The sequence below is a fragment of the Salvelinus namaycush genome, chromosome 18 (assembly GCF_016432855.1).
Source record: "Salvelinus namaycush isolate Seneca chromosome 18, SaNama_1.0, whole genome shotgun sequence".
In the NCBI taxonomy this organism is placed as follows: domain Eukaryota; kingdom Metazoa; phylum Chordata; class Actinopteri; order Salmoniformes; family Salmonidae; genus Salvelinus; species Salvelinus namaycush.
This window is the reverse complement of record NC_052324.1, coordinates 14585531-14613512: the sequence shown is the minus strand read 5'-3', so window position 1 is coordinate 14613512 and position 27982 is coordinate 14585531. Positions and strand designations below refer to the sequence as shown.

Here is a 27982-nt window from a genome sequence, read left to right as displayed (position 1 = left end):
TCAACATACTTGTATTCCTCATTTACTCAAGTGTTTCCTTTATTGTGGCAGTCACCTGTACATAGGACATAAGCAACATGGGAATGATTCATAAATGCAGTCTATGCATTGTAAACATAGTATACAGTACAGGCATCCTAGGTGGACAAGGGCATTACAGTAAGACCATACCAAAAAAACTAACGTAATCATGGATACAGTAATTACAATGGCTTACAGTTCAGTGGACTGTTTCCTTGGTGGCGGCTCCTGCCCGGCTGGAGGGACATTGAAGGCTACGTACGGACACCAATTAGTGTTCAGACACACCAGTCTCTCAAGCGAGGCTGAGTTGACTATATCAAAGCCTGTCTGGCCTCCAAATGTGCTGGGCTTCCAGTACTCAGGGGAACAGATGGGGTTACCCAGAAGGCCTTTCAGGGAGAACGGAGCCCCCATCTCCACCATGCTCTCACCAAATATGGCGTTGGGGCGTGTCTTCTCCAGCATGAGGGCGGGGTAGAACTCCAGCGCATCGATGTCACCATAGAGCTCCTCCAGCTCCCTGGCCATCTCCTCCTCACCTGCAGGACAATATAAAATATAATTATTGTCCCAGAAGGGCACTTCGGTTGCAGCAAACTACACAGATAGGTCACATTTAAAGTAAATTAATACAAATACAATACAGAAGAGTAAAAGAGTTAATTAGAAACACATGATCAAGTTAAAGACTGGTTTGAGATGAGGACAACAAAGAGTGCAGTTGTCTTCTTAAGAGGCTAACCCATGTCAGGATGATGCTGTACGCTGAATGACAGCTGCTCTGAGAGAACGTTGGTATTTTACATATTTTCAATTTGCATGAGGGCAATTACACGGTGACAGAGTGATGCTGAGACTCTGATTTGTTACTTTAAAATGTATGCAGAGCTAAACTAATCGTTGCAAAGTTAAACAAGCCATACAACTCAATGCACAAGGATGACTTAATTTCCACTGAACATTTTATAAAAACACATTTACTTGCAGAACAGTGCAGATACAAAGTTTGGTAACAGAATGAGTTCATCCTTGTGCATTGAGTTCTATGGCTTGTTTAACTTTGCAACGATTAGTTTAGCTTGGCATACATTTTAAAGTAACAAATCAGAGTCTCAGCATCACTCTGTCACCGTGTAATTGCCCATGAGCATATATAGGAATATGTGGTCTTAATTATTATTATTTTTTTTAAATGTGATGGTGTAACAGACGTTCAGCTGCTTGCATAGAGAGTACCTCATTCTATAGAAGCCTTTTGTGGTGCCGGCATTTCTAAACTCTAAAATACATGTGGTCTTACCAGTGAAGTCAGAGAAAGATGTGTAGGGCTTCAGGTTGAACCTCTTCCTGTACTCGTTGAAGGGTTGGAGACGCAGAGTCCTGGACTCTTCAATAACCCCCTCGGCCACATTGGTCACCACTGGGTGGATGTTTCGACCTCCTCCTATCTGAGAAACAGGATTAAAATCAGCCAGACCGCATACACATTGTAGGCAATGGTGTACACTACACTAAGGGCTCGATTCAACCTGCTTCGTGGAAATTCAGCTTTACACTGTGATTGTAATTTAAAAAGGCAATAATCCCGCTTTATCGGAGACTGCATTCCGGTAAATGCTCCTTATGTCGGCTCAATCAGAAATGACCTTTACGTTTCTATCGCGGAATCTGTAACGATTCAGCTTTCCTGATTGAATAGAGCCCTGAAAGGATCAAACAGACATCCCCTGTATAAATATAGGATGCATGGGAACTACATGAAAAAAAGTCATTAAAATAAATGAATGACCCACCTATGAAGGGCCCGAAATGTGTTACTCCATATACACATAGGCACCTACTACCATACCACGTTCAAAGGCACTTGAATCTTTTGTCTTGCCTATTCACCCTCAATGGTACACAAACACAGATATCATGTTTCTACTCTCTAATACTGCATAGATAGCTGCTGCTCTGCTGACAAAGATTGATATCAATAAGCCACAGAGAAAAAACATTAATATCAGACAGATAGCATCTTGGTTAAGCCTCCTGTCATGATCTATCACAGCTTCTAATCAACAGAAAACCGCTCTGTAGTTGATTCTGTAGATGCCGAATGCAGAGCACTAACAAGTTTGCAGGGCTGTGGTAACAGTTACAACATGTGCTATTTTACTGCACACGGTTATGGACTTCACACCAAGTAGTGTCAAATTTACCATCAGGTTACTCAATCTTGCCTTGTTATTTGCCCTGTCCCAACCTCCCTTTCTCCTACCTCCATCTCTCTTACACAACATCTGCCTTGCTCAAAAGAAGAAGTACCAGAACACACAAATCAGGCCAATGTGTCCATTTGAATTCAAGTCACTCACCAGGTGACGTGGAGAGGATCTGTGTCTGCACCACGTACTCTCACTACTGGTGTCCCCCAGGGCTTGGTTCTAGGCCCTCTTCTTGCTATACACCAAGTCACTCGGCTGTGTCATATCCTCACATGGTCTCTCTTATCATGGCTATGCGGATGACACTCAACTGCTTTTCTCCTTTCCCCCCTTCTGACACCCAGGTGGCGACACGCATCTCTGCGTGCCTGGCAGATACCTCAGCTTGGATGACGGCTTACCAACTCAAGCTCAACCGCTACAAGACGGAGCTACTCTTCCTCTCGGGAAAGGCCTGTCCGCTCCAAGACCTCTCCATCCCGGTTGACAACTCCATGGTGTCCCCTACCAGTGTGTAAACTACCTTGGCATGACCCTTGACAACCCCCTGTTGTTCGCTGCAAATATCAAAGCAGTGACTCGCTCCTGCAGGTTCATGCTCTACAACATCCATAGAGTTCTCCCATGTCACCCCGCTCCTCCACACACTCCACTGGCTCACATCCACTACAAGACCATGGTACTTACCTACGGAGCAGCAAGAGGAACTGACCCTCCCTACATTCAGGCTCTGTTTAATCCCTACACCCCAACCCGAGTTCTCCGTTCTGCCGACTCTGGTCTCTTGGCCCTCCCACCCCTACAGGAGGGCAGCTCCCACTCAGCCCAGTCCAAGCACTTCTCTGTCCTGGCACCCCAATGGTGGAACCAGCTTCCTTCCCTCTGAAGCTAGGACACCAGAGTCCCTTGCCCATCTTCTGAAAACATCTGAAACCCTACATCTTCAAAGAGTATCTTAAATAATCCCACAGCAACCCCAAAAAAAGACTTTTGTGAACTAACACTCACACTTGACTTTTCCCCCTTTACTAGCTCTGACTTTGCTGATAGCTACTTTATTGAGGAAAATGTACTTACTATGACTGAGATATGTGGTTGTCCCACCTAGCTATCTTAAGATTGTCTGCAAAAATTACAAAAAAACTAAGATTTTAAATTCAGGAAGTGATTTCAAATAAATAGCTTCTCCTTGTCAGTTTATTGAGAACTCTTAGAAAATAAGTGCCATATTATCATTGACCCCAACCGACTTATGTATGGTATGACAACATTATCGAGACCAGGGTTTATCATTACACCACTTCATATGAAATCCCGTAGTCACCACACAGCCCATACCTGTCCAGCATACTGGCGTGAGAAAGCGTCCACCAGTTTCTCCACCCCGTAGTGTGTGACGATGGAGGTGTTGAAGATGAACTGGGAGTAGGACACCACGTCTCCGTCTATGTGGAAGCTGTCTGGCATCAGGGGGTGCCAGTGGTACAGCTGGTTGAACTCCACAGCGATGCGGTTCCTGTACTGGAACGTGGACTTGAAGAGCAGGACTGGGTCAAACTTCAGATCCAACAGGTAGCCGCTCAGGTGCTGCACGTACTCCTCAATCACTATCCGGATGGTCTCACCTGGAATATAAACTAAATATGGATCTACACCCAAGAAAATACATTTTGGGGAGAATCTACTAGAGAAGTGTGTTGATTCTTATTCCTCCCAACTATTCACACAACCAAGCAGGGACAGCTCTAGTCTTTTGGGGGTCCTAAGCGAGATTTGGTTGGGGACCTCCTGAAGGTCAGGTCACTTGTCCTGCGTGACCGGTCGGTATTCGGCCATGAGTACTACAAGTTTAGATAGCTGGGAATAATAACATACCAATCTAAAAACTGTTAGCTGACATGGCTAATTGAGTGACTGTCAATGACTGACAAAACAAGAGTAAAATTGCTGATGCACAACCAAATTTCGAACTTGCACCTACTATTCTAACTCGCAACAGTAAGTTGAGACCCCGCTAGGGGGCCCTAAGCAAACATTTCCTAGAAATGTATATTCTGCCTAAAGCACTTGAGTGTCTAAAACGGGCAATCTCTGGTGGTATGAAAGGCTAGAGAGACATCCCTATCCAGTCAAGTATGTACTTACCTATTACGATGAGCCTGGCGGTCTGGAAGAGCTGCTCGTCCCCCCAGGTGGGGTGCTCTGCCTTCAGGATGTCACAGATGCGGTTGTGTTCTCTCAGCCACAGGGTGGCGTACATGGTGAGGCCTGGCAACAGCCCAAACACCTCCTGCCCGATGGCCATACGCTGCCCCACGGGAGTCCCTTGAGGGTATCTCATATTCACCGGTGCCTCGGCCACCGTAGGAGGGTACACCTCACCTTTAACCACCTGGAAGAGAAGATAGTATTAGCCCTCAAGAGCTTTACTGATCCATTAGCACAATGTAGTAACTTGTGAGCATGCTTAAGGAATTGGTGTGCATAATGGAAAAAATTCAGTTATGTGGTGTCCCCTTTGGGTTTTTGTGGAAAAGCGATGTCAAAAGGTTTCAAGCGAGTCACTGTCAGGACTGACCCTCCCGAGTTAGATAATGTGAATTTTATTGTGTGGCCTTTATACAGAAATGATGCCTACAGTAAATGAGTTGTTCACCAATGTCTATGCAGCGACTCAATTTCCCCAGCAACCTGCCAAACCAAATCAAATGAACATGTCTTGCCAGAGCCCAGTCTTGAGCAGTGGAAAAATGGGTCATGACCCCAACATTTTGGAAACACTACTGTAAATAATGACTATCTGACTATCTGAACCCATACAGTGCCTTCGGAAAGTATTCAGAACACTTGACTTATTCCATATTTTGTTACGTTACAGCCTTATTCTAAAATGGATTACATTAATAAAAACTCCTCAATCTTCACACAATACCCCATAATGACAAAGCGAAAATAGGTTTAGAAATGTTTGCAATTGTATTAAAAATATCTTATTTACATAAGTATTCAGACCCTTTGCTATGAGACTCGAAATTGAGCTCAGGTGCATTGTTTCCAGTGATCATCCTTGAGATGGTTCTGTAACTTGGAGTCCACCTGTGGTAAATTCTACTGATTGGACATGATTTGGAAAGGCACACACCTGTCTATATAAGCTCCCACAACAGTGCATGTCAGAGCAAAAACCAAGCCAGGAGGTCGTAGGAATTGTCTGTAGAGTTCCGAGACAGGATTTTACCGAGACAGGATTATACCGAGGCAGAGATCTGGGGAAGGGTACCAAAACATTTCTGCAGCATTGAAGGACCCCAAGAACACAGGGGCCTCCTCTATTCTTAAATGGAAGAAGTTTGGAACCACCAAGACTCTTCCTAGAGCTGGCCGCCCAGCCAAACTGAGCAATCAGGGGAGAAGGGTCTTGGTCAGGGAAGTGACCAAGAACCTAATGGTCACTCTGACAGAGCTCCTCTATAGTAGAGTTGCCAGGCAGAAGAGACTCCTCAGAAAAAGGCACATGACAGTCCGCTTGGGAGTTTGCCAAAAGGCACCTGAAGACTATCAGACCATGAGAAACAAGTTTCTCTTGTCTGATGAAACCAAGATTGAACTTGGCCTGACTGCCAAGCGTCACATCTGGAGGAAACCTGGCACCATCCCTACGGTGAAGCGTGGTGGTGGCAGCATCATGCTGTAGGGATGTTTTTCAGCGGCAGGGACTGTGATACTAGTCAGGATCGAGGCAAAGATGAATGGAGCAATGTACAGAGAGATCCTTGAAGAAAACCTGCTCCAGAGCACTCAGGACCGCAGACTGGGGCGAAGGTTCACCTTCCAACAGAACAACAACCCATGGCACACAGCCAAGACAACGCAGGAGTTGCTTCGGGACAAGTCTCTGAATGTCTTTGAGTGGCCCAGCCAGAGCCCGGACTTGAACCAGATCAATCATCACTGGAACGACCTGAAAATAGATTTGCAGCAACGCTTCCCATCCAACCTGGCAGAGCTTGAGAGGATCTGCAGAGAAGAATGGAAGAAACTCCCCAAATACAGGCGTGCCAAGCTTGTAGCGTCATACCTAAGAAGACTCGAGGCTGTAATTGCTGCCAAAGGTGCTTCAACAAAGTACTTAGTTAAGGGTCTGAATAGTTATGTAAATGTAATATTTCTGATTTTTATTCTTTAAAAAAAAACTTTTTGCAAACATTTGTAAAAAAAACTTTTTGATTTGTCATTATTTGGTATTGTGTGTAGAGTGATGAGGGGAAAAAACTATTTAAATCAATTTTAGAATAAGGCTGGAAAAACTGGAAAAAGTCAAGAGTGTCTGAATACTTTAAGGCACTGTAAATAACCAACAGTTGCTCAGTAATCTCATCCTGAGTTTCACAAACATACCACTGCCAAAAGAGACAATCAATGGCGTTCTTACAACACAACCTCTCCCTGATTCTGAACCAACACCTTTGCCAAAAACAGATACCATTCCCTAACATCCTTCTTTGGAGTCGAATTCAGCTTATTCAACAGATAAAGAAAATGGGCCTCATGGGTGTACTTCTTTATCCTGACACGAATCAGGATTTTTGGTCACTCAAATGATACACTAACTGGCATCTGGTCGCTGAACAATGGCTATGCGGTTACCTGCTACCTCTGTGCAGTGGTGGGAGAAGCACCCAATTGTCATACTTGAGTAAAAGTAAACATACTTTCAGACTTACTTACTTTGCTGACTTTCACGTTTACCTTAATAGAAAATGACTAAAGTATCTGGTTTTATATATACTTAAGTATTAAAAGTAAATGTAATTACAAAAATATACTTAAGTATAAATCATTTCCCACTCCTTACATTAAGCAAACCTGAGGGCACAATCTTCTGTTTATTTTAAGTTATGGATAGTCAGAGGCACTCTACCAACACTCAGACTTAATTTACAAACTAAGCATTTGTGTTTAGTGAGTCCACCAGATCAGCAGCCTGGATGTAACAGAGTAAACGTAAATCCGTGACACCAAAATTAGTATGATATGTTACATTTGGTATGGTTACATATGACAGATGGTTACTTAAGACAATGTGAACGTCTAGCAAACCAACGTTTGCGAGTTCGAATCTCAGACAACTTTTGCAACTTTCAACTACTCTGCAATTACTTAGCATGTTAGCTATCCCTTCCCCTAACCCTTTTAGCTAACCCTTCCCCTAACCCTTTAAACTAACTCCTAAACCTTAACCCTAACCCCTACACTAGCTAATTTGTAACATACTGTACATTTAGAAAATTGGTAACATAATACGAATGGTAATTTGTAACCTATCATACGAAATGGGTGATAGACATTCATGATTTGGAAATGTGAAGTTCACATTTCGACTCACGGGTGTTTGGCTTGCTTGTATGATATCATAGCAGTATCTTTTATAATCCTCAACTTCAAATTTTTCAAAATACATTGAGTCCTCAATTTACAGCACTTCCCTCCCTCAGAGAACAAAAAAACATGCAAAAGCTGCCCAATTAGCGGGAGGGAATGAGGCAAATTCTTGTCGCACAAGGTGCTCAAGTTCAGAATGGCAGTCAGTCAAAATCCATACAGAGCTGTGAAGCGCAGTGCCAGACCTCTGACGTCATACAGCCACTGCGTTCCAATGTAGGTGTTAATCGGTGCCCAAATCTGCCATTTTAAACCTGTATATAGAAGAGCAAATCCGTTTTGAGATTTTTCTTTAAATGCAATTTATGTTGGTTCCACCTTCTTTTGATATATTTAACCACATTAGTATGAAAAGGGTTGGAAAGGGTTAAAAGTGTAAAGAGTTGAAAGCACATGTACCTCAGAGTGGAACACAGAGTGGTACCGTGTCTACAGTAACATTCCAGTGGAGACTTGTTGTTAAAGTAATTTAAATGTTGAAAGATAATGATGAAATAATTCCACTCTGAAACCTTATAACTGTATGAAATTGATTAGAATCATACATTTATTATCTGATGGGTTTGTTTAGGTTTAGTCAATAAAAGTATATATCTGTACAATATATCTTTATAATATCTTAAACACATATATCTGTACAATAGATCTTTATAGTATCTTAAAAACACAGACTGTCTGAGCAAAATTCGGTGCCGACCTTGGCTAGGGGCCGCTGAGAGATTTGGGAAAGGACAGGGAGTGCTTCTCACGGTCTCTCTAATCTTTGTCGGCTGGGTAGTGATACAGTATGTGCGTAGGACACCTACTGTTTGTGTGTGAATGTAAGTGCGTAAGGAGCCAGTATAAAATGAATGGTTTTGTACAACGGACTAGCGCTCTCGTAAATAAACATTTTTGACTATCATAGCTGGGCCTCCGTCTGTTTCATTCAACCAGAATCTTACAAATTCTGGGTTGCAGACCGAGTAGTTTAATTGAAGTGGTTTATGAACATTGAGAACATAATTCTCGTAACACTTGTTCGTGCTTTCGCAGAGCTGGAGTGGAGTTACGCATTACTCCACATACCTGATATTTCATCTTTCCGTCTTTAAGAAGCCGGAGGTTCAGTTGACGCACCAGATTATCTCCGTAGACATTGCCGGCATCCACCTGGTTAGAGATGAATAACATGAGATTAACATGAAATATGAGATTAAAAAAGAGATTCACATTCGTGAGACAGGATGCATGCAAGAGACATAGATGAATATGACTCCCATGTATCTCGCAGAGCGTGCAAGACTTGGTTCCAGCAAGGAACAAGATTATATTGCGGCTGTTTGAATAGTATGGAGGGGGGAAAAAGTATGGAAATGTATTGACTCACTACTGTAAATCGCTCTGGATAAGAGCATCTGCTAAAATGACTGAAAAGGTAAAGGAAAAAGTGCTCTAAAGATTGGAGTTGTCCACCTCTCCCTAACACCTAAATACATCACTTACTGGTCATCCTCCCCTAAATATAATAGAATAAATACAATCATTCTATCAAATTGAATAATATAATATACAGTGCATTCGGAAAGTATTCAGACGCCTTGACTTTTTTCACATTGTGTTACGTTACAGCCTTATTCTAAAATGGATAAAAAAATATATAAATTCTTAATCTACACACAATATCACAATTACATAAGTATTCAGACCCTTTACTCGGTACTTTGTTGAAGCCCCTTTGGCAGCGATTGCAGCCTCAAGTCTTCTTGGTTATGACGCTACAAGCTTGGCACACTTGTATTTGTGGAATTTCTCCCACTCTTCTCTGCAGATACTTTCAAACTCTGTCCGGATGGATGGGGAGCGCCGCTGCACAGCTATTTAAGTCCGAGCTCTGGCTGGCCCACTCAAGGACATTCAGATAATTGTCCTGAAGTCATCCCTGTGTTGTCTTGGCTGTGTGCCTAGGGTCATTGTCCTGTTGGAAGGTGAACCTTCGCCCCAGTCTGAGGTCCTGAGTGCTCTGGAGCAGGTTTTCATCAAGGATCTCTCTGCACTTTGCTCCGTTCATCTTTCGCTCAATCCTGACTAGTCTCCCAGTCCCTGCTGCTGAAAAACATTGCCACAGCATGATGCTGCCACCACGCTTCACCGTAGGGATGGTGCCAGGTTTCCTCCAGTTGTGACGCTTGGCACACAGGCCAAGTTCAATCTTGGTTTCGTCAGACCAGATAATCTTGTTTCTCATGGTCTGAGAGTCCTTTAGGTGCCTTTTGGCAAACTCCAAGCAGGCTGTTATATGCCTTTTATTGAGGAGTGGCTTCCGTCTGGCCACTCTACCATAAATGCGTGACTGGTGGAGTGCTGCAGAGATGGTTGTCCTGGAAGGTTCTCTCATCTCCACAGAAGAACTCTGGAGCTCTGTGAGAGTGACCATTGGGTTCTTGGTCACCTCCCTGACCAAGGCCCTTCTCCCCCGATTACTCAGTTTGGCCAGCTCTAGGCAGCGTCTTGGTGGTTCCAAACTTCTTCCATTTAAGAATGATGGAGGCCACTGGGACCTTCAATTCTGCAAAAAACATATGTGGTAACCTTCCCCAGGTCTGTGCCTCGACACAATCCTGTCTTGGGGGCTCTACGGACAAACCTTCGACCTCATGGCTTGATTTTTGCACTGACATGTACTGTCAACTGTGGGAATTTATATAGACAGGTGTGTGCCTTTCCAAGTCCAATCAATTGAATTTACCACAGGTGGACTCCAATCAAGTTGTAAAAACATCTAACGGAAGATCAATGGAAACAGGATGCACCTAAGCTCAATTTTGAGTCTTATAGCAAAGGTTCTGAATACTTATGTAAATAAGGTGTTGGAATCGGCTAAACTTTGAACATTGAGATATTAAATAAATGATAGAGACGTAGCCATGAATAGAAAGAATCTGTAGCAACCCAGAAATCTTTGGAATGTGTTTGATGGAGGAGAGAAGAGCGATGTGTTGATATAGGGAAGACAGATGGATATCTTTGGATTAGGTGAAGGAGGGGTTGAGGTCAGGAGGTGAGGGGTGAGGTCAGTTCCCCTTAAGGGAGTAATCAGGGTTTGTCATCCTGTTACCCTCTTTATTAGTTTCCTGTGGAGCCATAAACTGTAAGGAGAAGGAGTGTCTTAAGTAGGATGTATATAACTGTGATGGAAAGAAATGTTTTGCTGTCTGATTACAGCTGTACAGAACCTTTGGGAACGATTAAACTCGGTTAAAGCGTCTCTAGTGTCCGTGAGTTATTTACTCTGAAAAATTAGAACCTAACAGATGGTACTGCAAGCAGGGTTCACCACGATTTCAATCAATCAATCAAGTTTATTTTATATAGCCCTTCGTACATCAGCTAATATCTCGAAGTGCTGTACAGAAACCCAGCCTAAAACCCCAAACAGCAAGCAATGCAGGTGTAGAAGCACGGTGGCTAGGAAAAACTCCCTAGAAAGGCCAAAACCTAGGAAGAAACCTAGAGAGGAACCAGGCTATGAGGGGTGGCCAGTCCTCTTCTGGCTGTGCCGGGTGGAGATTATAACAGAACTATGCCAAGATGTTCAAATGTTCATAAGTGACAAGCATGGTCAAATAATAATCATGAATAATTTTCAGTTGGCTTTTCATAGCCGATCATTAAGAGTTGAAAACAGTAGGTCTGGGACAGGTGGCGGTTCCATAACCGCAGGCAGAACAGTTGAAACTGGAATAGCAGCAAGGCCAGGTGGACTGGGGACAGCAAGGAGTCATCATGCCCGGTAGTCCTGACATATGGTCCTAGGGCTCAGGTCCACCGAGAGAGAGAAAGAAAGAGAGAAGGAGAAAATTAGAGAGAGCCAAGATTTGTAGTCAAGCCATGGAGTCCAGATTAGTGAAGCAGAGCTGGCAACAAACAAAAGGTAGGTCAAGTTCCTATATCAGTTTACACTCATTTTGACATCTTGGGGAGATGAGAATCGTTGGCTGAACTAATTATGGGATACGGACCTGGAGAGCCTAAGTTTAATTCTATAGGTCCATTGTGTGACGACCGGTCATAGCTTTGTGGTATAGGCTAGTACCATATAAGTTCAAGAGTAAGTCCCGAGCAGAATAGATCTGTGGAGGGTAAGTCTCATGAGTCCCGAGCAGGATAGTTCCTGTGGAGGGTAGATTCTCAAAGTTCCGAGCAAATGCCTGTGGAGGGTAAAATCTAAGAGAGAGGGGAAGTCCTGAACAGGGTAATCTTGTGGAAGGTAAAACAATCGTGTAACGGTATATAGACCCGTAAGAAGGGCAAAAGGAGGAGTAGCAGTGGCCGTGAGGGTGTAAAAAAAGTTTGGTATGGGGAAAGGGTGCGATGAGAGATGATGTGGGTTATCAATAATAGTGATATTTGAGGAAGTACTGGAATAGGACATAAGTTCCTGTCCGTATTCTCCAGTAATAAATTCGCAGACGCTACGGTATTGCTACTAATAGAAGGTATTAAGTGCCGTGACCAATTAACTTTATCCGGGGAAAAGTGTGTAGTGCTATCTTAGAAAATAGTTAATAATATTAGTAGTGTGTAGTGTGTATTATAGACGGGAGTGAAGAAAGCTAAAATACCCTGAACACCGACGGGAGTGTTTAGGAATAATAACTATTGGCAGGGCAACAAACGGACCCGTTTCTCCCTGTAATATAGAGATAGCAGAATTTAATAAAGCCATGGAGGTGCTAAAAGATGTGCACGAGCATTCTACCAATTCGTCTGGAATATGGCAAAAGTTTTGCAAATTAGATAAAATTGGACAACATGTGCGCTGACGGTGAATTCAAATCATATAAATAATTCAGGGAGGCAATGATGACTTGGCACAAGGACATAAAACCAGAATCAAAAGCTCAATATACCAGCGTTGATGTCAGCATTCTATCAACAGAAAATGCATAATGATAAACCCATGAAGTGTAACACCAGTACTTTACTACAGAAGGCCTGGGAACGGGAGTGTATTGAAAAAAAAATTGCGCTTCTGCTTTGATGACGGGGTTGAACGCTGTGATCAAAACGGTAATTGCGGGGGTAGATTTGGTTTGAGACGATGTTTTGAGAGTGGAATATGACTCCGCTCACCTCGCAGACGTGCGAGGGGTTAATAAGGCCATAGAGAAAATCACTAACTATGGTTTCAATGGTCAGGATAAAACTAAGAACCGTAGCGGGAAAAAAACATCAAAGCGTAAGGAGATAGTCCCACATCTAAAACAGGGAGCTATCGGGCATCAGAAGAATGAGTGTAAGGTGATACTGGAACCTAGTGCATTAGCAGGAAATGCAGCTATACAAGAGTTTGCATCTTTTTCAAAAGAGCAACAACTACTCGTTTTGAAGTTAGCAAGAATGGAAATTTCACAAAGCGGTGAATAATTCCGTTTGATCAAATGTGGTTCATAGAGATGACGGTTTTTATGTGAAAGGAGACGTAGGAGGTCACGTCTCATACAACTTTCTAATAGATACAGGTGCTCAAATATTTGCGACAGGGAAAAGTATCACGGGGCACAATCTAAGGCGATACAACTATACCCATGTCATTACATGGCTACGGGTATAGAACCGATTTTGGGGTTGGATAAGGTTTGCGAGATGCCGAGGGAATGGATTCTGAAGGGTAACAAATTAAAATTGGCAGTAAGAACGGTGAAAGTCGAGCAATTGTTGTTTCAGGACCATCCATTACAGATTTTGGTCTGTGCCGGTGGCTGAGGAGTCACGACACTGGTTTGGGTTCTGTAGCCAGGGGGAGCAATTTACGTGGGCTAGAGTACTGATGGGATTTACAAATAGTCCCACTTGGTATCATTCTGCATTGAAACAATCGTTAAAAGGGTGTACATTTGAAGATTCTAGGCGAAATGCCAAGGGAATGGATTCTAAAGGTAACATTTAAATTATATGACCGAACACTCATTGCAAATGCAGAAGGCCTTAGGGTATGTCTAAATCATTAGACAGTTTGTGGTTTTATTTTTAAATACATTTAATGTCGTCTTATTCTGGAATGGGATTCTAGAATGGACGAAAGGTTGGGGTGGTCACGAGGAATTAGCATTGAGGTACCAAACCTAAAATGAACTTACATGTTTTTTTGATATGGTATGATGGTTATGGAGAATCATGGGGAAAAGGAGACCAGTGAATCGTTAGACTCGGTGGAGAGACACTATCGCCGTGTTGTGGGATTTATTGGAAGGAGTCTTTTCAATTCAGTTAAAATTGTTATGCAGGAGGATGAAATGATTTGAAGAGGTATTTAAATGGTTTCCGAAGGACAGGGATAGAAAGGGAAAACATTTTAAATTGTACCATTACTTCAGGAGATTATTATTATTTCTGTAGGGAGTTATAAAGAGTTGTAATTCTAAATTGTTCATTTTTGATTTAACGTGTTTGAACGGGGTACTGTGTTCAGGCTGCATATAGAAAGGGACATATGTTAATAAGGGATGACAGTAACTTCCAATGGACTGTGAAATATGTGTTGCTATCTTCATGATCTGGTAACCATCATAGAGGTCGCCAATAGAATAAGGGAGTATGACTCATTTAGATTTATTTATATATATTTTTTGCAGTAACATTATGTTATGCTTTTTGACATTTGTCTTAGTATAAAGGAAAGGTTAATGTCATAATTCGTCATATAGTCAATGTTTGTCTAATTTACTGAAACAGAAATGTAATGAACTTAACTGTTGTTATGATCTGTGTTGTTTTTTTTTTAAATTTAGGTTATCATGGAAGGTGACGTCAGATCGTGTTTCAATGCATGGTAGAAATACTTTGACCATAGACGGTGGGTGTTAACCTCACAACCCTCCTTAAAAACGGCTGAAGAAAAAGCGACGAAGGCGTGCTATAAGAGACAGTGACTTTTACCACTCCTATCTGAGTCCGAGCCATAAAACAGGGCCGGGGTGCTGAGAGACAGTGACTTTTACCACTCCTATCTGAGTCCGAGCCATAAAACAGGGCCGGGGTGCTGAGAGACAGTGACTTTTACCACTCCTATCTGAGTCCGAGCCATAAACCAGGACCGGGGTGCTGAGAGCGCGTGTGGAGTGAGCGTAGAGAGAGAACAAGCTCAGGTGAGAGACTCGTGTACGTGGGAGAAACGGAAGTATCTACTTGGATATTAAAATCGGGACATTATCAAGGGCCATGAAATGTGACAGGCAAAAGTTAAATGTGCCGTTGGGAAAATGAACTGTAAACGATATCTGAAGACGACACGATAGAATGATAAGTGCCGGGTGAAGGAAGGAAGGGGGGGGGGGGGGCTGGAATACGCCCTGCTAACTATTTAAACTGAAAATGCATTGAGATACTGGTCTTTCTTTACCAGGCCACTCATGACAGGAAAACAGGGAAAGGGGGGCTGTAATGAGAAGAGTTATGTCCAGCAATAAAAGGTGGTTTATAAATGTGTTCTAACAGGGATGATGTGTGCGGAGTTGATAAACTGGAAGTTGAGCCTTAGTCTCAAAGTAAGCACTGAGGTCAGTCATTCTAAATTCAGGTTGGATAAGTTATAAAATGTTTTCGTTGTGATTGGACTACTGAGAGAGAGAATGGATAAAGCACGATGAGGGGCTGGGCACTGCTAACATTTATGTGGCCGAAAGGGTTTCAAGAAACCTATCTCTAAGTGTCATCGTGAGGGGAGGTAATTTGTGTGGGAGACTCACTGGATGACAGCATGGGACAACCATGAAAGTTTTTTGTTTTATCCTGTATTCAGAGTTTTTATGTTACGTCGCATCAATGAGTGGTGCAAAGTTATTAAACATGTACTTTGTTTCTCTTTTCTTTTCAAGTCAATATGTTTTTAGGTTTTGTGGAACATGAGGGCGTTTCATTGTTCCAGAGGGGGGAAGGATGTATATTGACTAAATTGATTTGAGAATGTGTTAGTAGGTTTGTAAATGTAGAAAATGCATTTGGATTATAGTGTGTTATGGGTTAGATGTAATGATATAGGAGTATCATTCCCAGAGACTGAATACTGTTGCAGGAGATAGCTCATAGAAGGAGAGTAGCTAACTGTACACAATATGGGGATTTAATTGAACGTTACACATACCCAGATCATGGTGAAAGTAGAAGAGATAGTGTTGTCATTTCAGACACTATTGTCAACTTTCAGTAATGAGTTTGTCACAGAAGGCATAACACTTGAAAGAATAGCAACTGATCCCTGTATACAGGAGGCCACATCGCCAGAAGGACTAGCTACAGATCCCTGTATACAGGAGGCCACATCACCAGGAGGAAAGTTTGCTGTGATAATAGCATCACATCTCCTGCAGAGTGTGATTAAGAAACATGTGACTCAGAGTTGTGTACGGTTGGATACTCTTCCAACGCCACTAATCTCGCCCCCATTTCTGACAGATAGTAAACACTTGACATGCCTCCCAGTAGATTGGGACCGAACCACGGTAAATGGTACGTGTCAGAAGGTGGCTGCTTATCAACCGTTGGGACCCAAAGTCTACACTGTAACAAAGGTGTTTACAAATGGGTGGGGGGTAGATTGGCCTTGGGATGAGAGATGTGTACCTAACTTGAGCACAGGGATGTATTATCCATAGGTACCAACTGTAGCAGAATACAGGAGGTCAGTGGAGATGTTGGTGGCTAGAGAGCAAGGGATAAACTGGGAAACAGATAGGGGGTATCTGAAAGTTCAGTCCTAGTCTTATCAGTAAAACACGAAGACAGTAGGAGAGCAGGAGACAAATTCCAGGCAATAGCTAGTCTCACAGCAGTCCCTGTAGGGACAGTAACAGAAGGAGCAGTAGAAGAAGCGTAGAATGCTATATTGATAGCATGGAATTGGACTACTGCACAAATGAGGGGTATTGTGAGACTATAGTCATGGGCCATGTTGGAAGTAGCAATGGTTACTTGTGTGGCATTGTTGGGATATCAGTTTATGACGACTTATGTCACATGGATTGGTTACTGGTAACTAGGGGACCGGTGGGAGAACAGGGGATGCGGTTATTCAAATATCACAAATGATGTTGTCAGGAAATAACCCATGTGTTGCAGTATGCATATCCTCAGGTGGAACCAAGATATAACCAAGGGTACGGGCTGAATTCTGGAGATTGAGTGTACATCAAGAGACGCCAGGCGGGGGTGTTGGAACAGCATTGATTTGAGAGACACACTACTTCGAACAGTACCTGCAGTGGTTAAGATCGTCATGTCTCTCCTTGGGGGGTGCATAGATTTCACGTGAAGTGAGGTCCAACTGCATAATGGGTGAGTGAAGACACCATGACAGAGGAAGCGGAGCGAGAGAGAGAGAGCGAGATAGCGAGAGAGACTAGATTCCACTGTAAGACATACAGATGGGTGGGGTCTGGGAGCTACTATAAACATCATAGTTGGTTTGGGATTTAGCTGCTTTATGGGTTAATGCATCATATGATAGAGGATAGAGGGGTAATTGTACTGTGAACAAAATGTTGAAGGCATTGATGTAAAAGCAGATAGTGCTGAGGTCCCTCAAGAGGATGGAACGTGGATTAGGGATAGACACTTGCATATCAGGTATTTGTGCCTATCAGGTGAAACAGAGAAGATGGGGAACAAAGTGAAAATGACATGGGAACACTTCTCGGAACCTGGGGCCTAAAGGGGAAGACTGGGCGAAAGCATGAGGAAGCTTTTTAGAGCTTTCATTTTTGTGGAACCCAGCAGGAAATTCTTGGAGGCATAGAGTCAGGTGAAGAGAGAGTGGGAATTTTCATGGTTTCAGACTTTGGTTTTCATGCATATATAAATATGTAAATCACATTCTTAATACTGTTATGTTTTTTTTTTTACTTTCCAAGTCTTGTGCTATCACTCTCGTAGGAAAGTGGATAAGGGGAAAGTTGAGAAACCAAAGCTGCTCCATCTGACATATAACAAGACTGCAGATTCAGCTGGAATGGCATTTTGTTATGTGATGATAGATGGGAATAAAATTGTGTGATCATAGTACAGAGGCCATAAGTATCTTACATATGTAAACCTCGCGGGGACGGTTTGTTCAATGTATGTTCATTTGTTTGTTTGTTTAATTCATGTTTTATAATCATTTGTTCGTTTGTTTAATTCATGTTATTATTATTGTTCATACTTTTAAGTAATTTCCAAGTTTATGTAAATTGAACATTAGGAAGCTATTGTTCAAGAGCAAGTCCTGTTGGAATCGGCTAAACTTTGAACATTGAGATATTAAATAAATGATAGAGACGAAGCTTTGAATAGCAATAAATCTGTAGCAACCCAGAAGGCTTTGGAATGTGTTTGATGGAGGAGAGGAGAGCGATGTGTTGATATAGGGAAGACAGATGGATATCTGTGGATTAGGTGAAGGAGGGGTTGAGGTCAGGAGGTGAGGTCAGTTCCCCTTAACTTCTTTCAGCTAGGGGGCAGAATTTTTATGTTTGGAAAAATAACGTTCCCAAGGTAAACGGACTATTTCTCAGGCTCAGATATTAGAATATGCATATAATTGACAGATTAGGATAGAAAACACTCTAAAGTTTCCAAAACCGTCAAAATATTGTCTGTGAGTATAACAGAACTGATTTTGCAGGCGAAAACCTGAGGAACGACAACCCGGAAGTGCATTTTCATTTTTTTAATCCCTGTTCCATTGCTTGCCCCTCCTCCATTTAAAGGGGTATCAACCAGATTCCTTTTCCAATGGCTTCCTCAGGCTGTGACCAGGCTTTAGACATAGTTTCAAGCTTTTATTTTGAAAAATGAGCGAGATTTATCAAAACGCGTCAGGTGTCCTTTGATTAGTTCCTGCGCAGGAGAGATGTGGCTCGACATTTTCTTTCTCTGTAGTATTGAACAGTTTACCATCCGGTTGAAATATGATCGATTATGTATGTTAAAAACAACCTGAGGATTGATTATAAAAAACCTTCGACATGTTTCTACGAACATTACGGATACTTTTTGGAATTTTCGTCTGCCCTTCAGTACCGGAACGAGCTTGTGGATTTCTGAACATAACGCGCAAACCAAATGGCGGTTTTTGGTTATAAAACTAACCTTTATCGAAGAAAAAAAACATTTATTGTGTAACTGGTAGTCTCGTGAGTGCAAACATCCGAAGATTATCAAAGGTAAGCGATTCATTTTATTGTTTTTCTGACTTTCGTGACCAAGCTAATTTAAGGCTAGCAGTTCTAGCAGTGATTGATACACTCAAACGCTTGGATTGCTTTCGCTGTAAAGCATATTTTCAAAATCTGACACGATAGGTGGATTAACAACAAGCTAAGCTGTGTTTTGGTATATTTCACTTGTGATTCCATGATTATAAATATTTTTCGTATTATTTTTGAATTTGGCGCTCTGTAATTCAGCGGTTTACGAAAATGATCCCGTAAAAGGGATCCGTGCGGCAAGAAGTTAAGGGAGTAATCAGAGTTTGTCATCCTGTTACCCTCTATTAGTTTCCTGTGGAGCCATAAACTGTAAGGAGGAGTGTCTTAACTTCTTTGGGGTAGGGGGCAGTATTTTCACATCCGGATGAAAAGCATGCCCAGAGTAAACGGCCTGCTACAAAGCCATAAAAGCTAGAATATGCATATTATTAGTAGATTTGGATAGAAAACACTCTGAAGTTTCTAAAACTGTTTAATGATGTCTGTGAGTATAACAGAACTCATCAGGCAGGCAAAAAACTGAGAAAAAATCCAACCAGGAAGTGAGAAATCTGAGGTTGGTCGATTTTCAACTCAGCTCCTATTGAAGATACAGTGGGATATTGGTAATGTTGCACTTCCTAAGGCTTCCACTAGATGTCAACAGTCATTAGAACCTTGTCGGATGCCTCTACTGTTTAGTGGGGCCGAAGGAGAGAGGAATGAGTCAGGTCTGCCATGACTTGAACATGCTCTGACCATGCGCGTTCACGTGAGAGCGAGCTCTGTTCCATCACAATTCTGAAGACAATTCTTATGTTAAAAACATCCTAAAGATTGATTCAATACTTCGTTTGTCATGTTTTTACGGACTGTAATATAACTTTTTTAACTTTTCGTCAGTACTTTCCGCTGGACGTGCCCGTGCGTCGTGAGTTTGGAAAGTGTACTGAACGCTAGAACAACAAGGAGGAATTTGGACATAAATGATGGACATTATCGAACAAAACAAACATTTATTGTGGAACTGGGATTCCTGGGAGTGCATTCTGAGGAAGATCAAAGGTATGTGAATGTTTATATTGTTACTTCTGACTTCTGTTGACTGCATAATATGGCGGCTATATTTGTGTCTTGATTGGGCTCTGAGCACCGACTCAGATTATTGCATGGTGTGCTTTTTCCGTAAAGTTTTTTTGAAATCTGACACAGCGGTTGCATTACGGAGAAGTGCATCTAAAATTCCATGCATAACAGGTTTATCTTTTAGCAATGTTTATTATGACTATTCCTGTAAATTGATGTGGCTCTCTACAAAATCAAAGGATGTTTTGTGACTTCTGAACGTAAGGCGCCAATATAAACTCAGATTTTTGGATATAAATATGAACTTTACCGAACAAAACATACATGTATTGTGTATCATGAAGTCCTATGAGTGTCATCTGATGAAGATCATCAAAGGTTAGTGATTCATTTTATCTATATTTCTGCTTTTTGTGAATCCTCTCTTTGGCTGGAAAAATGTCTGTGTTATTCTGTGAATAGGCACTCACCTAACATAATCGTTTGGTTTGCTTTTGTCATAAAGCTTTTTTGAAATCGGACACTGTGGCTGGATTTACAACAAGTGTATCTTTAAAATGGTGTAAAATACATGTATGTTTGAGGAATTTTAATTATGGGATTTCTGTTGTTTTGAATTTGGCGCCCTGCACTTTCACTGGCTGTTGAAGAGGTGGGACGCTAACGTCTCACGTACCCTAGAGAGGTTAAGTAGGATGTATATAACTGATGGAAAGAAATGTTTTGCTGTCTGATTACAGCTGTACAGAATCGTTGGGAATGATTACACTTGGTTAAAGCTTCTCTAGTGTCTGTGAGTTATTTACTCTGAAAAATGAAAACCTAACAAAGGTATTTCAGTTTTTGTTTTTTTATAAATGTGCTAATTTTTCTAAAAACCTATTTTGGCTTCGTCATTACGGGGTATTGTGTGTAGATTGATGAGAATAATTTATGTAATCAATTTTAGAATAAGGCAGTAACAAAACGTGGAAAAGTTCAAGGGGTCTGAATACTTTTCGAATGCACTGTATAACATACTGTACTGTACAGTACAGGGAGTACCAAGTAACTCACCCCATGCCCCAGAGCGCTGGTAAAGCCCAAGCCCATGCTGTTTCGGGTCTTGAAGAACTGATGGGTGAAGTGCTGAGCGAAGAAAGCAAACATTAGGTTGGTTCCCTTTGGATCCGGCCTGAATTGCCTCCTCAGAAGAAACTTCTCCACCACCAGCTTTGGGTCTGGAAGGACAGACTTTCCTGGAGAAAAGAGGAACGAAAGTATGTTAGCTATGCATGTTGCAGTTGGGAAGATTTATTTCACTGGGTAATCTCCAGTAAAGTCTTTGTGGGATGCCTTCATCCTATTTTCTGATAGGAACTTTGGATGCACTCCATCTCACCTTTGGTACCCATAGGGGTGGGGCAGTCTTCAGGCACAGGGGGTAGGATACGGGTGTAATAGGAAACATTGGAGTAGGACTCCCAGCTGAGGTATCCATACTTGGAGTTGAAGGTAGGAGGACTGGGAATAAGGTTGGATCTGACTTTGGGAGGGAGAAAACATAATTGCTTGACACATGGATCATTATAGCCCTAAAGCTTTACTGAAAATGCAATAACAATGTTAGGAGGAAATACAACCCATGGGATTGGTGTGTGTGTGTGTGGTTGTACTATCCTTGTGGGGACCAGAAGTCCTCACAAGCAGTGGAGGCTCCTAAGAGGAGGAAGGGGAGGACCATCCTCCTCTGTGAATTTAAAAAATAAATAAATTGTGAAACATTTAAATTGATCCATTTTAGATAAAGCTACACTAAATATAATCACATCACCAAATAACTGATTAAAAACACACTATTTTGCAAAGGTCTGCAGTAGCCTCAACAGTACTCTGTAGGGTAGCACCATTGTGTAGCCGGAGCTCAGTTAGCTTCTGTCCTCCTTTGGGTACATTGACTTCAATACAAAACCTTGGAGGCACATGATTTTCACGGCCTTCCATAAACTTACACAGTAATTATGACAACTTCCGGAGGACATCCTCCAGAATATCAGAACTCTTGCCGCATGAACTGACATGTTGTCCACCCAATCAAAGCTACAATGAGCTAGCACTGCAGTGGATAAAATGTGGTGAGTAGTTGACTCAAAGAGAGAGACAATAGTTGAACAGTTTTGAACAAATTAATTTCTTCCAAAAAGCAAGAGAGACAGAGATTGAAAGTAACAAAAATGACACTTACTTACCTAGAAAATGCTGCTAGCTAGTTTAGCATACTGAAACACCCTGCTCAAACAGAGGTACACTATGTTAGCTAGCCGGCTATGACTTTCCAACACAACACTGGAACTCTTCCAAGTCAAGGTAAGCTTTTGGTATTATTAATTTATTGCCACTGGGACCCGCCGGTGTAACTGCTTACTGACTGTACACTGTAACATTACTGCATGATTGTAGCCGGTTTACTAACACGTTAGTTCTATTAGCTATACTGACTATGACTTTACTCAGGCTAATATGGTGACAACGATGTAGACTGTGTGTAGCGGTTTGGCTTGGAAAAGTTTTCGCCTGGTCACATACAGCTGATGTGTTGCGCATTGAAGTCCACAAGCGAAGGGAAGAGGTGAGAGAAGGAGAGCACATAGGACGTGGCTGCCATGAAAGTGAACTGTGTTTACGAGTGATCAGGGGTGTACTCATTCGGCCGATTCTGTTAAAAAACGGAAGCAAGCGGAATAAACATACCTGAATTTGTCCAATAGAAACTCTTGTTTGCAACTGTTGGACTAATGATTACACCCTGTATCAACTAGATGCAGGCAAGAGTGTGCAAGGTGGTGTTAAATGTCACTGTCTGTCCATATGTCACTGCCTGTCACACATTTGTCTGTGGACATGTGTGCACCTACATTGTAAACTTTCATTCATAGGCTAGATTGTAGTAACCTCATGATGGGTACAGGGAGAATTTGAGTATCATGTAGTAGCCTAAACCTATCGCTGTTACATTGAACTGGGTTATTGGAATATGAATGAGAGTTATCTGATATGCTGTAATAGAAATAAGGCCATGCTCATGAAAAAAAAAAAACTTGGCCTCCCTCATCTTACACGGCACTGACCGCCACTGCTCACAAGGATAGTAAAACAAGCAAAATTCAGACAAGTGGGGACATGTCGCCATTCCCCACAATGAAAAGGCTATTTTAGGCTTAGGGGTTAGGTTCAGGGTTAGAATTAGGGTTTGGGATTAAGGTTAGGGGTAAGGTTAAGGGTTAGATTTAGGGGTTGGGGAAAATAGGATTTCGAATGGGAATCAATTGTTAGTTCCCCACAAGGATAGCAAAACAAGCGTGTGTGTTTGTGTATTTTAGATGAAGAGATGTCACTTCTCTCATACTCATAATGTCAGAAAATAACTGTAACAACCCAGATGATAATCAGTTTTTAAAACTGCAACTCCAGCAGAGTTAAGACATTCTCAACTTTGAAGAAACTTCCAATTTCAGTGAGTTGAAGAAACTTTCAATTGAAGTTAAGAAACATTATCAACGTTCAGTTTAAGACCATGGCTCAATCCAAGGCACATTATAAAGCAGTACAATAGACGCCCCCTTTAAGGACAATTTCTTCGCTGTTCACGGAGATTGCACTCACGGTAAAAGCTACGAATGTCGGCTCAAGCAGAAACAACCTTTAAAAAGGGGCAATGCTGTCTAGTGCCCCGCACTATAACACACCATGGATTGAATCCCAAATACAACGAAGAAACGTTCAGTTAAAGAAACACGCAGACCAAAAAATATGATTTAATTAATTTGAAGTGTAGCTTGATTTGGAAAGCCTCAAGCAAACATTCGAGGGATGAAAGTATCAATGTGATGTAACTGAAAAGCAATTCACATTATAGTACATAATATCAATAAACTATACTTTAACTTTTTGTCTTTCACATGCAAAGCAAAATAAACCTGGGGGCTCTATCATTATTATTTGACACACAAGTCTGGTTTTGCATTTTAGCCAGGGGTTGGAACAGGGTTATTTTCCAAAATGTTTTTAGTTTTGTTCCAGTGTTCCGACCAGCAAAATAACATTTTTTTATTTCTCAACATTAAATTACTTTGCCAATCAGTGTGGATAGAGCAGCTTGCTATGGTGGCGGCAAGCTATAATAGTTCTGTAGGGCGCGAGATGCGACTGAAATTTGGTGGGTGGGGAGAGAGCAAGAGAGGGTGGAGGAAGAGGCTTGGCATCTTGTTATGATGACATGCATTATCAGAATTCAGCCTAAAGAGGAAAGGCTTCTATGAAGGAACTTTGAACTTCTTTGAACTTCCGAAAGTTTGCTTAACTTTAGACCAGAGCTAGCTAGCTGACAACATCACTTTTAATACCTCGCCACGCCCCTCAGATTTTAAACCTTGTAAATACGCCTAAAACTGCAGTTCTAGCGAGTTAAACAGAAGAACTCAGAGAATGGTGATGACACCATGGGCCAATGTGTGTGATCCAAATATTTACATGTTGAGAAAATAACAGAAACCCTGAAGCAAATGGACACAAGTTGTAAGCAAACTATCCAATAAGTGCATTGGTAGGGAAGAGAAACTCTTCTCTTAAAGTAACAGCATAAGAGTAGATATGAATATGTACAGTACAGGTCTGAGTAGTGATAATGGGATAAGGATGCAATTCTAGAAGCACCTTGGAGAGCATTTATGCATTTTCAACTGTTACAACAGCACAATGGATCCATGCATGCACTTCTATCATCATAGCATGTGTCACCTGGTTGCAAAACGCTGTACATTTTATGGTACTAAGTTAGCCCTTCCACCACTTATACACAGCGCCCACTATAGCAACCATTTTGTGCCAGAATGCTCAGGGCTGCATTGAATGTCAGGCGACTAACCTGTGAGGACCATCCTCATGAGCCAGTCCCGCATGAAGGTCCTGTTGATGAGGTTCCACAGCCAGTGGAAGTGTGTGAGGATGTAGTGGACCACGTCAGGGCTCGGCTTCAGCTGCTGGTGGATCCTCGTCCAGAACTCAGCTAAAACACAGAGATAGAAGACAAACCTCACACTGTATTTTTTTTTAAATAAATCTAGTAATTTCAACTAATCAGTATTAAGTAACTGGTTCCACAGCCTTTTTTAGATTACTCAACTTTTCAGTCAGTGTTACCTGAACTTAAAATGTTTAGTTGGCCCAAACTTAGCTCCAACTTGAGAAAAATTAGGCAAAAATGCAGTCAACTTAAAATGTGTTTGCTCAACTTGTCTCATATGTTCATTCAACTAGAAATTATTATTTGGGCAGCTTCATTTAAAAAAAAGGTTGTGGAACCAAACACACGGTGCTTTTTCTTTTCATCTTGTTACAAATCCTTCTGCACATGAGGAAAGGATAAACTAGAGAGGAAAATTGAGAATATAACTTGAATCAGAAGAATGTAGAAGCAAAACACTTAACTTACGGATAGTGCAATTCTGTCCATAGAAGCCGGTGCGAGTGCAGTCACATTCATAGCGGTCAATGCCAAACCTGACACACAAAGCCCAGTTCTGACAGGGGTAATAGCAACAGGGATTCACTGCAAATGATAAAACATACACATGTCAATTAAAGTATAGTTTAGGCACTGAGCTTTTCCTGACCATGTGACCTTACCAGGAATAACAGAGTTTTTCCTAGTGGTGCACATACTTTTTCCTGATCAGATTGCCAAGACACAATAGATGGTGTCCATTTGTCCAATGTCTCTCTAGCTTGGGTTCCAGCCTGAAAACTGTGCTTACAGCATCAGCGGAACAATAATCTTAGGCTGGAACTTGATGTGTTTCCCTACTCCCTTTTGTTTGATGAGGTAGAGAAGATATTTATTACAGTAACTGCGTGACATCATCTGACGAGGATACTCACCAGAACCACAGCTTAATTACCTCTGAGCATGGTATCTTAGTCAGGTACAAATCCAAATTTGAGATGTGTGCACAACCTAACCTACTATTGTCACACAAATCTCCCACTGGCAGCAATGCAAAATTGCATTTACAGTAGGTTAAATAATCTCAAATTAAGATTCAGCCTAGAATAAACTAGCAAACTAGGAAAGAAGAGGGTTAGGACTACTGGGAGTCTGGGGCTGTGGTAACAGAAATGTCTGCTGCCATGAGACAAGCAAGATGCCAACTCTCACATCCTTGGCCCTGCCATCTCTATCATGTTACAGCTTCCTGTCCTTCCCTCACAGACAGACACACATCCATTGAGATGATCATAAATAGCATTTATCATTTTCAAAAAAAAGAGTGTATGTATGAATGGCAGTAATTCCGCAAACCCTTCCTAATTGAGCAGGATTCTTTAGTCATGTCATTTAGATAACTGGAGTCTTTCAGTCAAAAGGAAACTCTGTCTTCATGATAGGAGACAAAACCCTGTACTGTGCTAGTAGTCGACGCATTCAACTGACAGCACAGTTATTGGTGTGAATATTTATAATATAACATTTGTATTAACACCATGGTGTGTCCCCCCTAACCCTTTAAAATGACCAAATAATGGAAGTTAAAGATATGTACAATTAAGGCTGTCAATTTATTTGTACAAATAAATTGCATGATCCTTCCATGCAAATCGTCTTGCTTATTTCAAACTAGCTTCCTCCACTTGCAAATATGTTTACTTGTGTCATCTGTGTTGCCATACAAACAAATATGTCTGGATGCCTGTTCATTGTAGCTTCATATTAAATGTTGTATAAAGACACAATGTGCTCTTTAGAGATGTTTTGTATATTATTTTCAGCAGTTCTAAATAACTGTATACATCTCATATAATCTGGTTGATAGAATTTCAACATATTGATAGTAGATAATAATGAAACTATAGTTCAGGGATGGGCAACTTTGATGGGGTTGGGGACACAAAAAAATCTACTCATGATGAGCCTCAGTGGCTAGCAGGTCTGTGTACCCATATTGTAAGGAATTGTATTAGATATTGGTAACTTGTTTTAACAACTTCTCAACATTAGCTATGGTTGACACAATATACACACTCCCTTTTATATTGGACATAAGCTGGACTCATTGGACAAATGCACGACACCCACAACTCCCCTCCCCCATGACAATCACTCAGACACACACAACTCAGGGTTGGAGCTCCAGACAAAGAACTACCTCAGGAACCAATGGAACGTGGACACCAGGCCTGTACAGGACTACCCAAGACCCAGATCGTCCAATCGGAAGGCCAGACTCGCAGATCAACCTACTTTGCTTGTTGTCTATATATAAAACTGTACTACTGTGGAAACTCTCTCTTTTCCTGACGACCCCATACGGATCAGATAGAAAGAGCCGTGCTGCACGCTTTGCATAATATTTTTACACTTGAATAAACCTGCCTTATTATAAAATTATCCACCTCGTCCTATGTCTCCACTTGGTCTCCTGTCTCAAGTAAAACGAATTATCAACAATATCCATAAAGGATTCCCGAGCCTTTTGTCAGAGTCGGCAATTCCACCTGTTGCCCATCGCTGCAAGTTGCCCGCTCCTGCTATAGGTTTTAAAATATTAGACACCTACCAACATTTGTACTGACGTCTTTCACCTCCTCCCCGCGACATGTTGGTAACCTTTGCAGCAGGATACATGCCCAGACGCACACGACCAAACCTAAAATAATGTGAAGGTTTGGTGCCATTGGTAAAAAAATATATATATATACATTTAATTGTCAAAAACTCACCTCTCATTGTAAGATTTACTGCATAAGCACCTTCAGCGGGCGCGTCTTCCCAATACAGCAGTGCAAAAATAATATATGCTGCACTCATGAAGAAATACACATAACCAATACGATGCATTTCCTTCCAGGAAGTTGTTTAGATAACATCTAAAAACAAGTCCACACATAATTGCATACGTGAAAGTTCATTTTGGTAGGGGCGAAACAAATGGTAAGCAACTTCCCCATCTCCTGGTTCTCTTCAATACAACACATGGG

General features: G+C 41.7%; 1 protein-coding gene across 1 annotated transcript; it reads right to left on the bottom strand.

Moving 5' to 3' along the window:
- Nucleotides 1-14: 14 nt before the first annotated feature.
- On the bottom strand, nt 15-27982 carry LOC120063119 (prostaglandin G/H synthase 1-like). The gene is made up of 11 exons (XM_039013292.1): nt 27725-27982; nt 27562-27651; nt 25440-25556; nt 24873-25013; nt 21351-21494; nt 21026-21207; nt 8745-8828; nt 4380-4626; nt 3573-3859; nt 1325-1472; nt 15-563 (listed from the first exon to the last, which is right to left on the bottom strand). The coding sequence occupies exons 1-11, from the start codon at nt 27840-27842 to the stop codon at nt 214-216; spliced, it is 1908 nt and encodes a 635-aa protein (XP_038869220.1). The 5' UTR covers nt 27843-27982; the 3' UTR covers nt 15-213.

Coding starts and splice junctions, on each gene's coding strand:
- LOC120063119 (XM_039013292.1), bottom strand. CDS start 27,842: ATGCATCGTATTGGTTATGTGTATTTCTTCATGAGTGCAGCATATATT. Junction 25,557..27,561: donor AGACGTCAGTACAAATGTTG/GTAGGTGTCTAA, acceptor TATCATTTGCAG/TGAATCCCTGTTGCTATTAC. Junction 1,473..3,572: donor CACGCCAGTATGCTGGACAG/GTATGGGCTGTG, acceptor CCTGTTTCTCAG/ATAGGAGGAGGTCGAAACAT.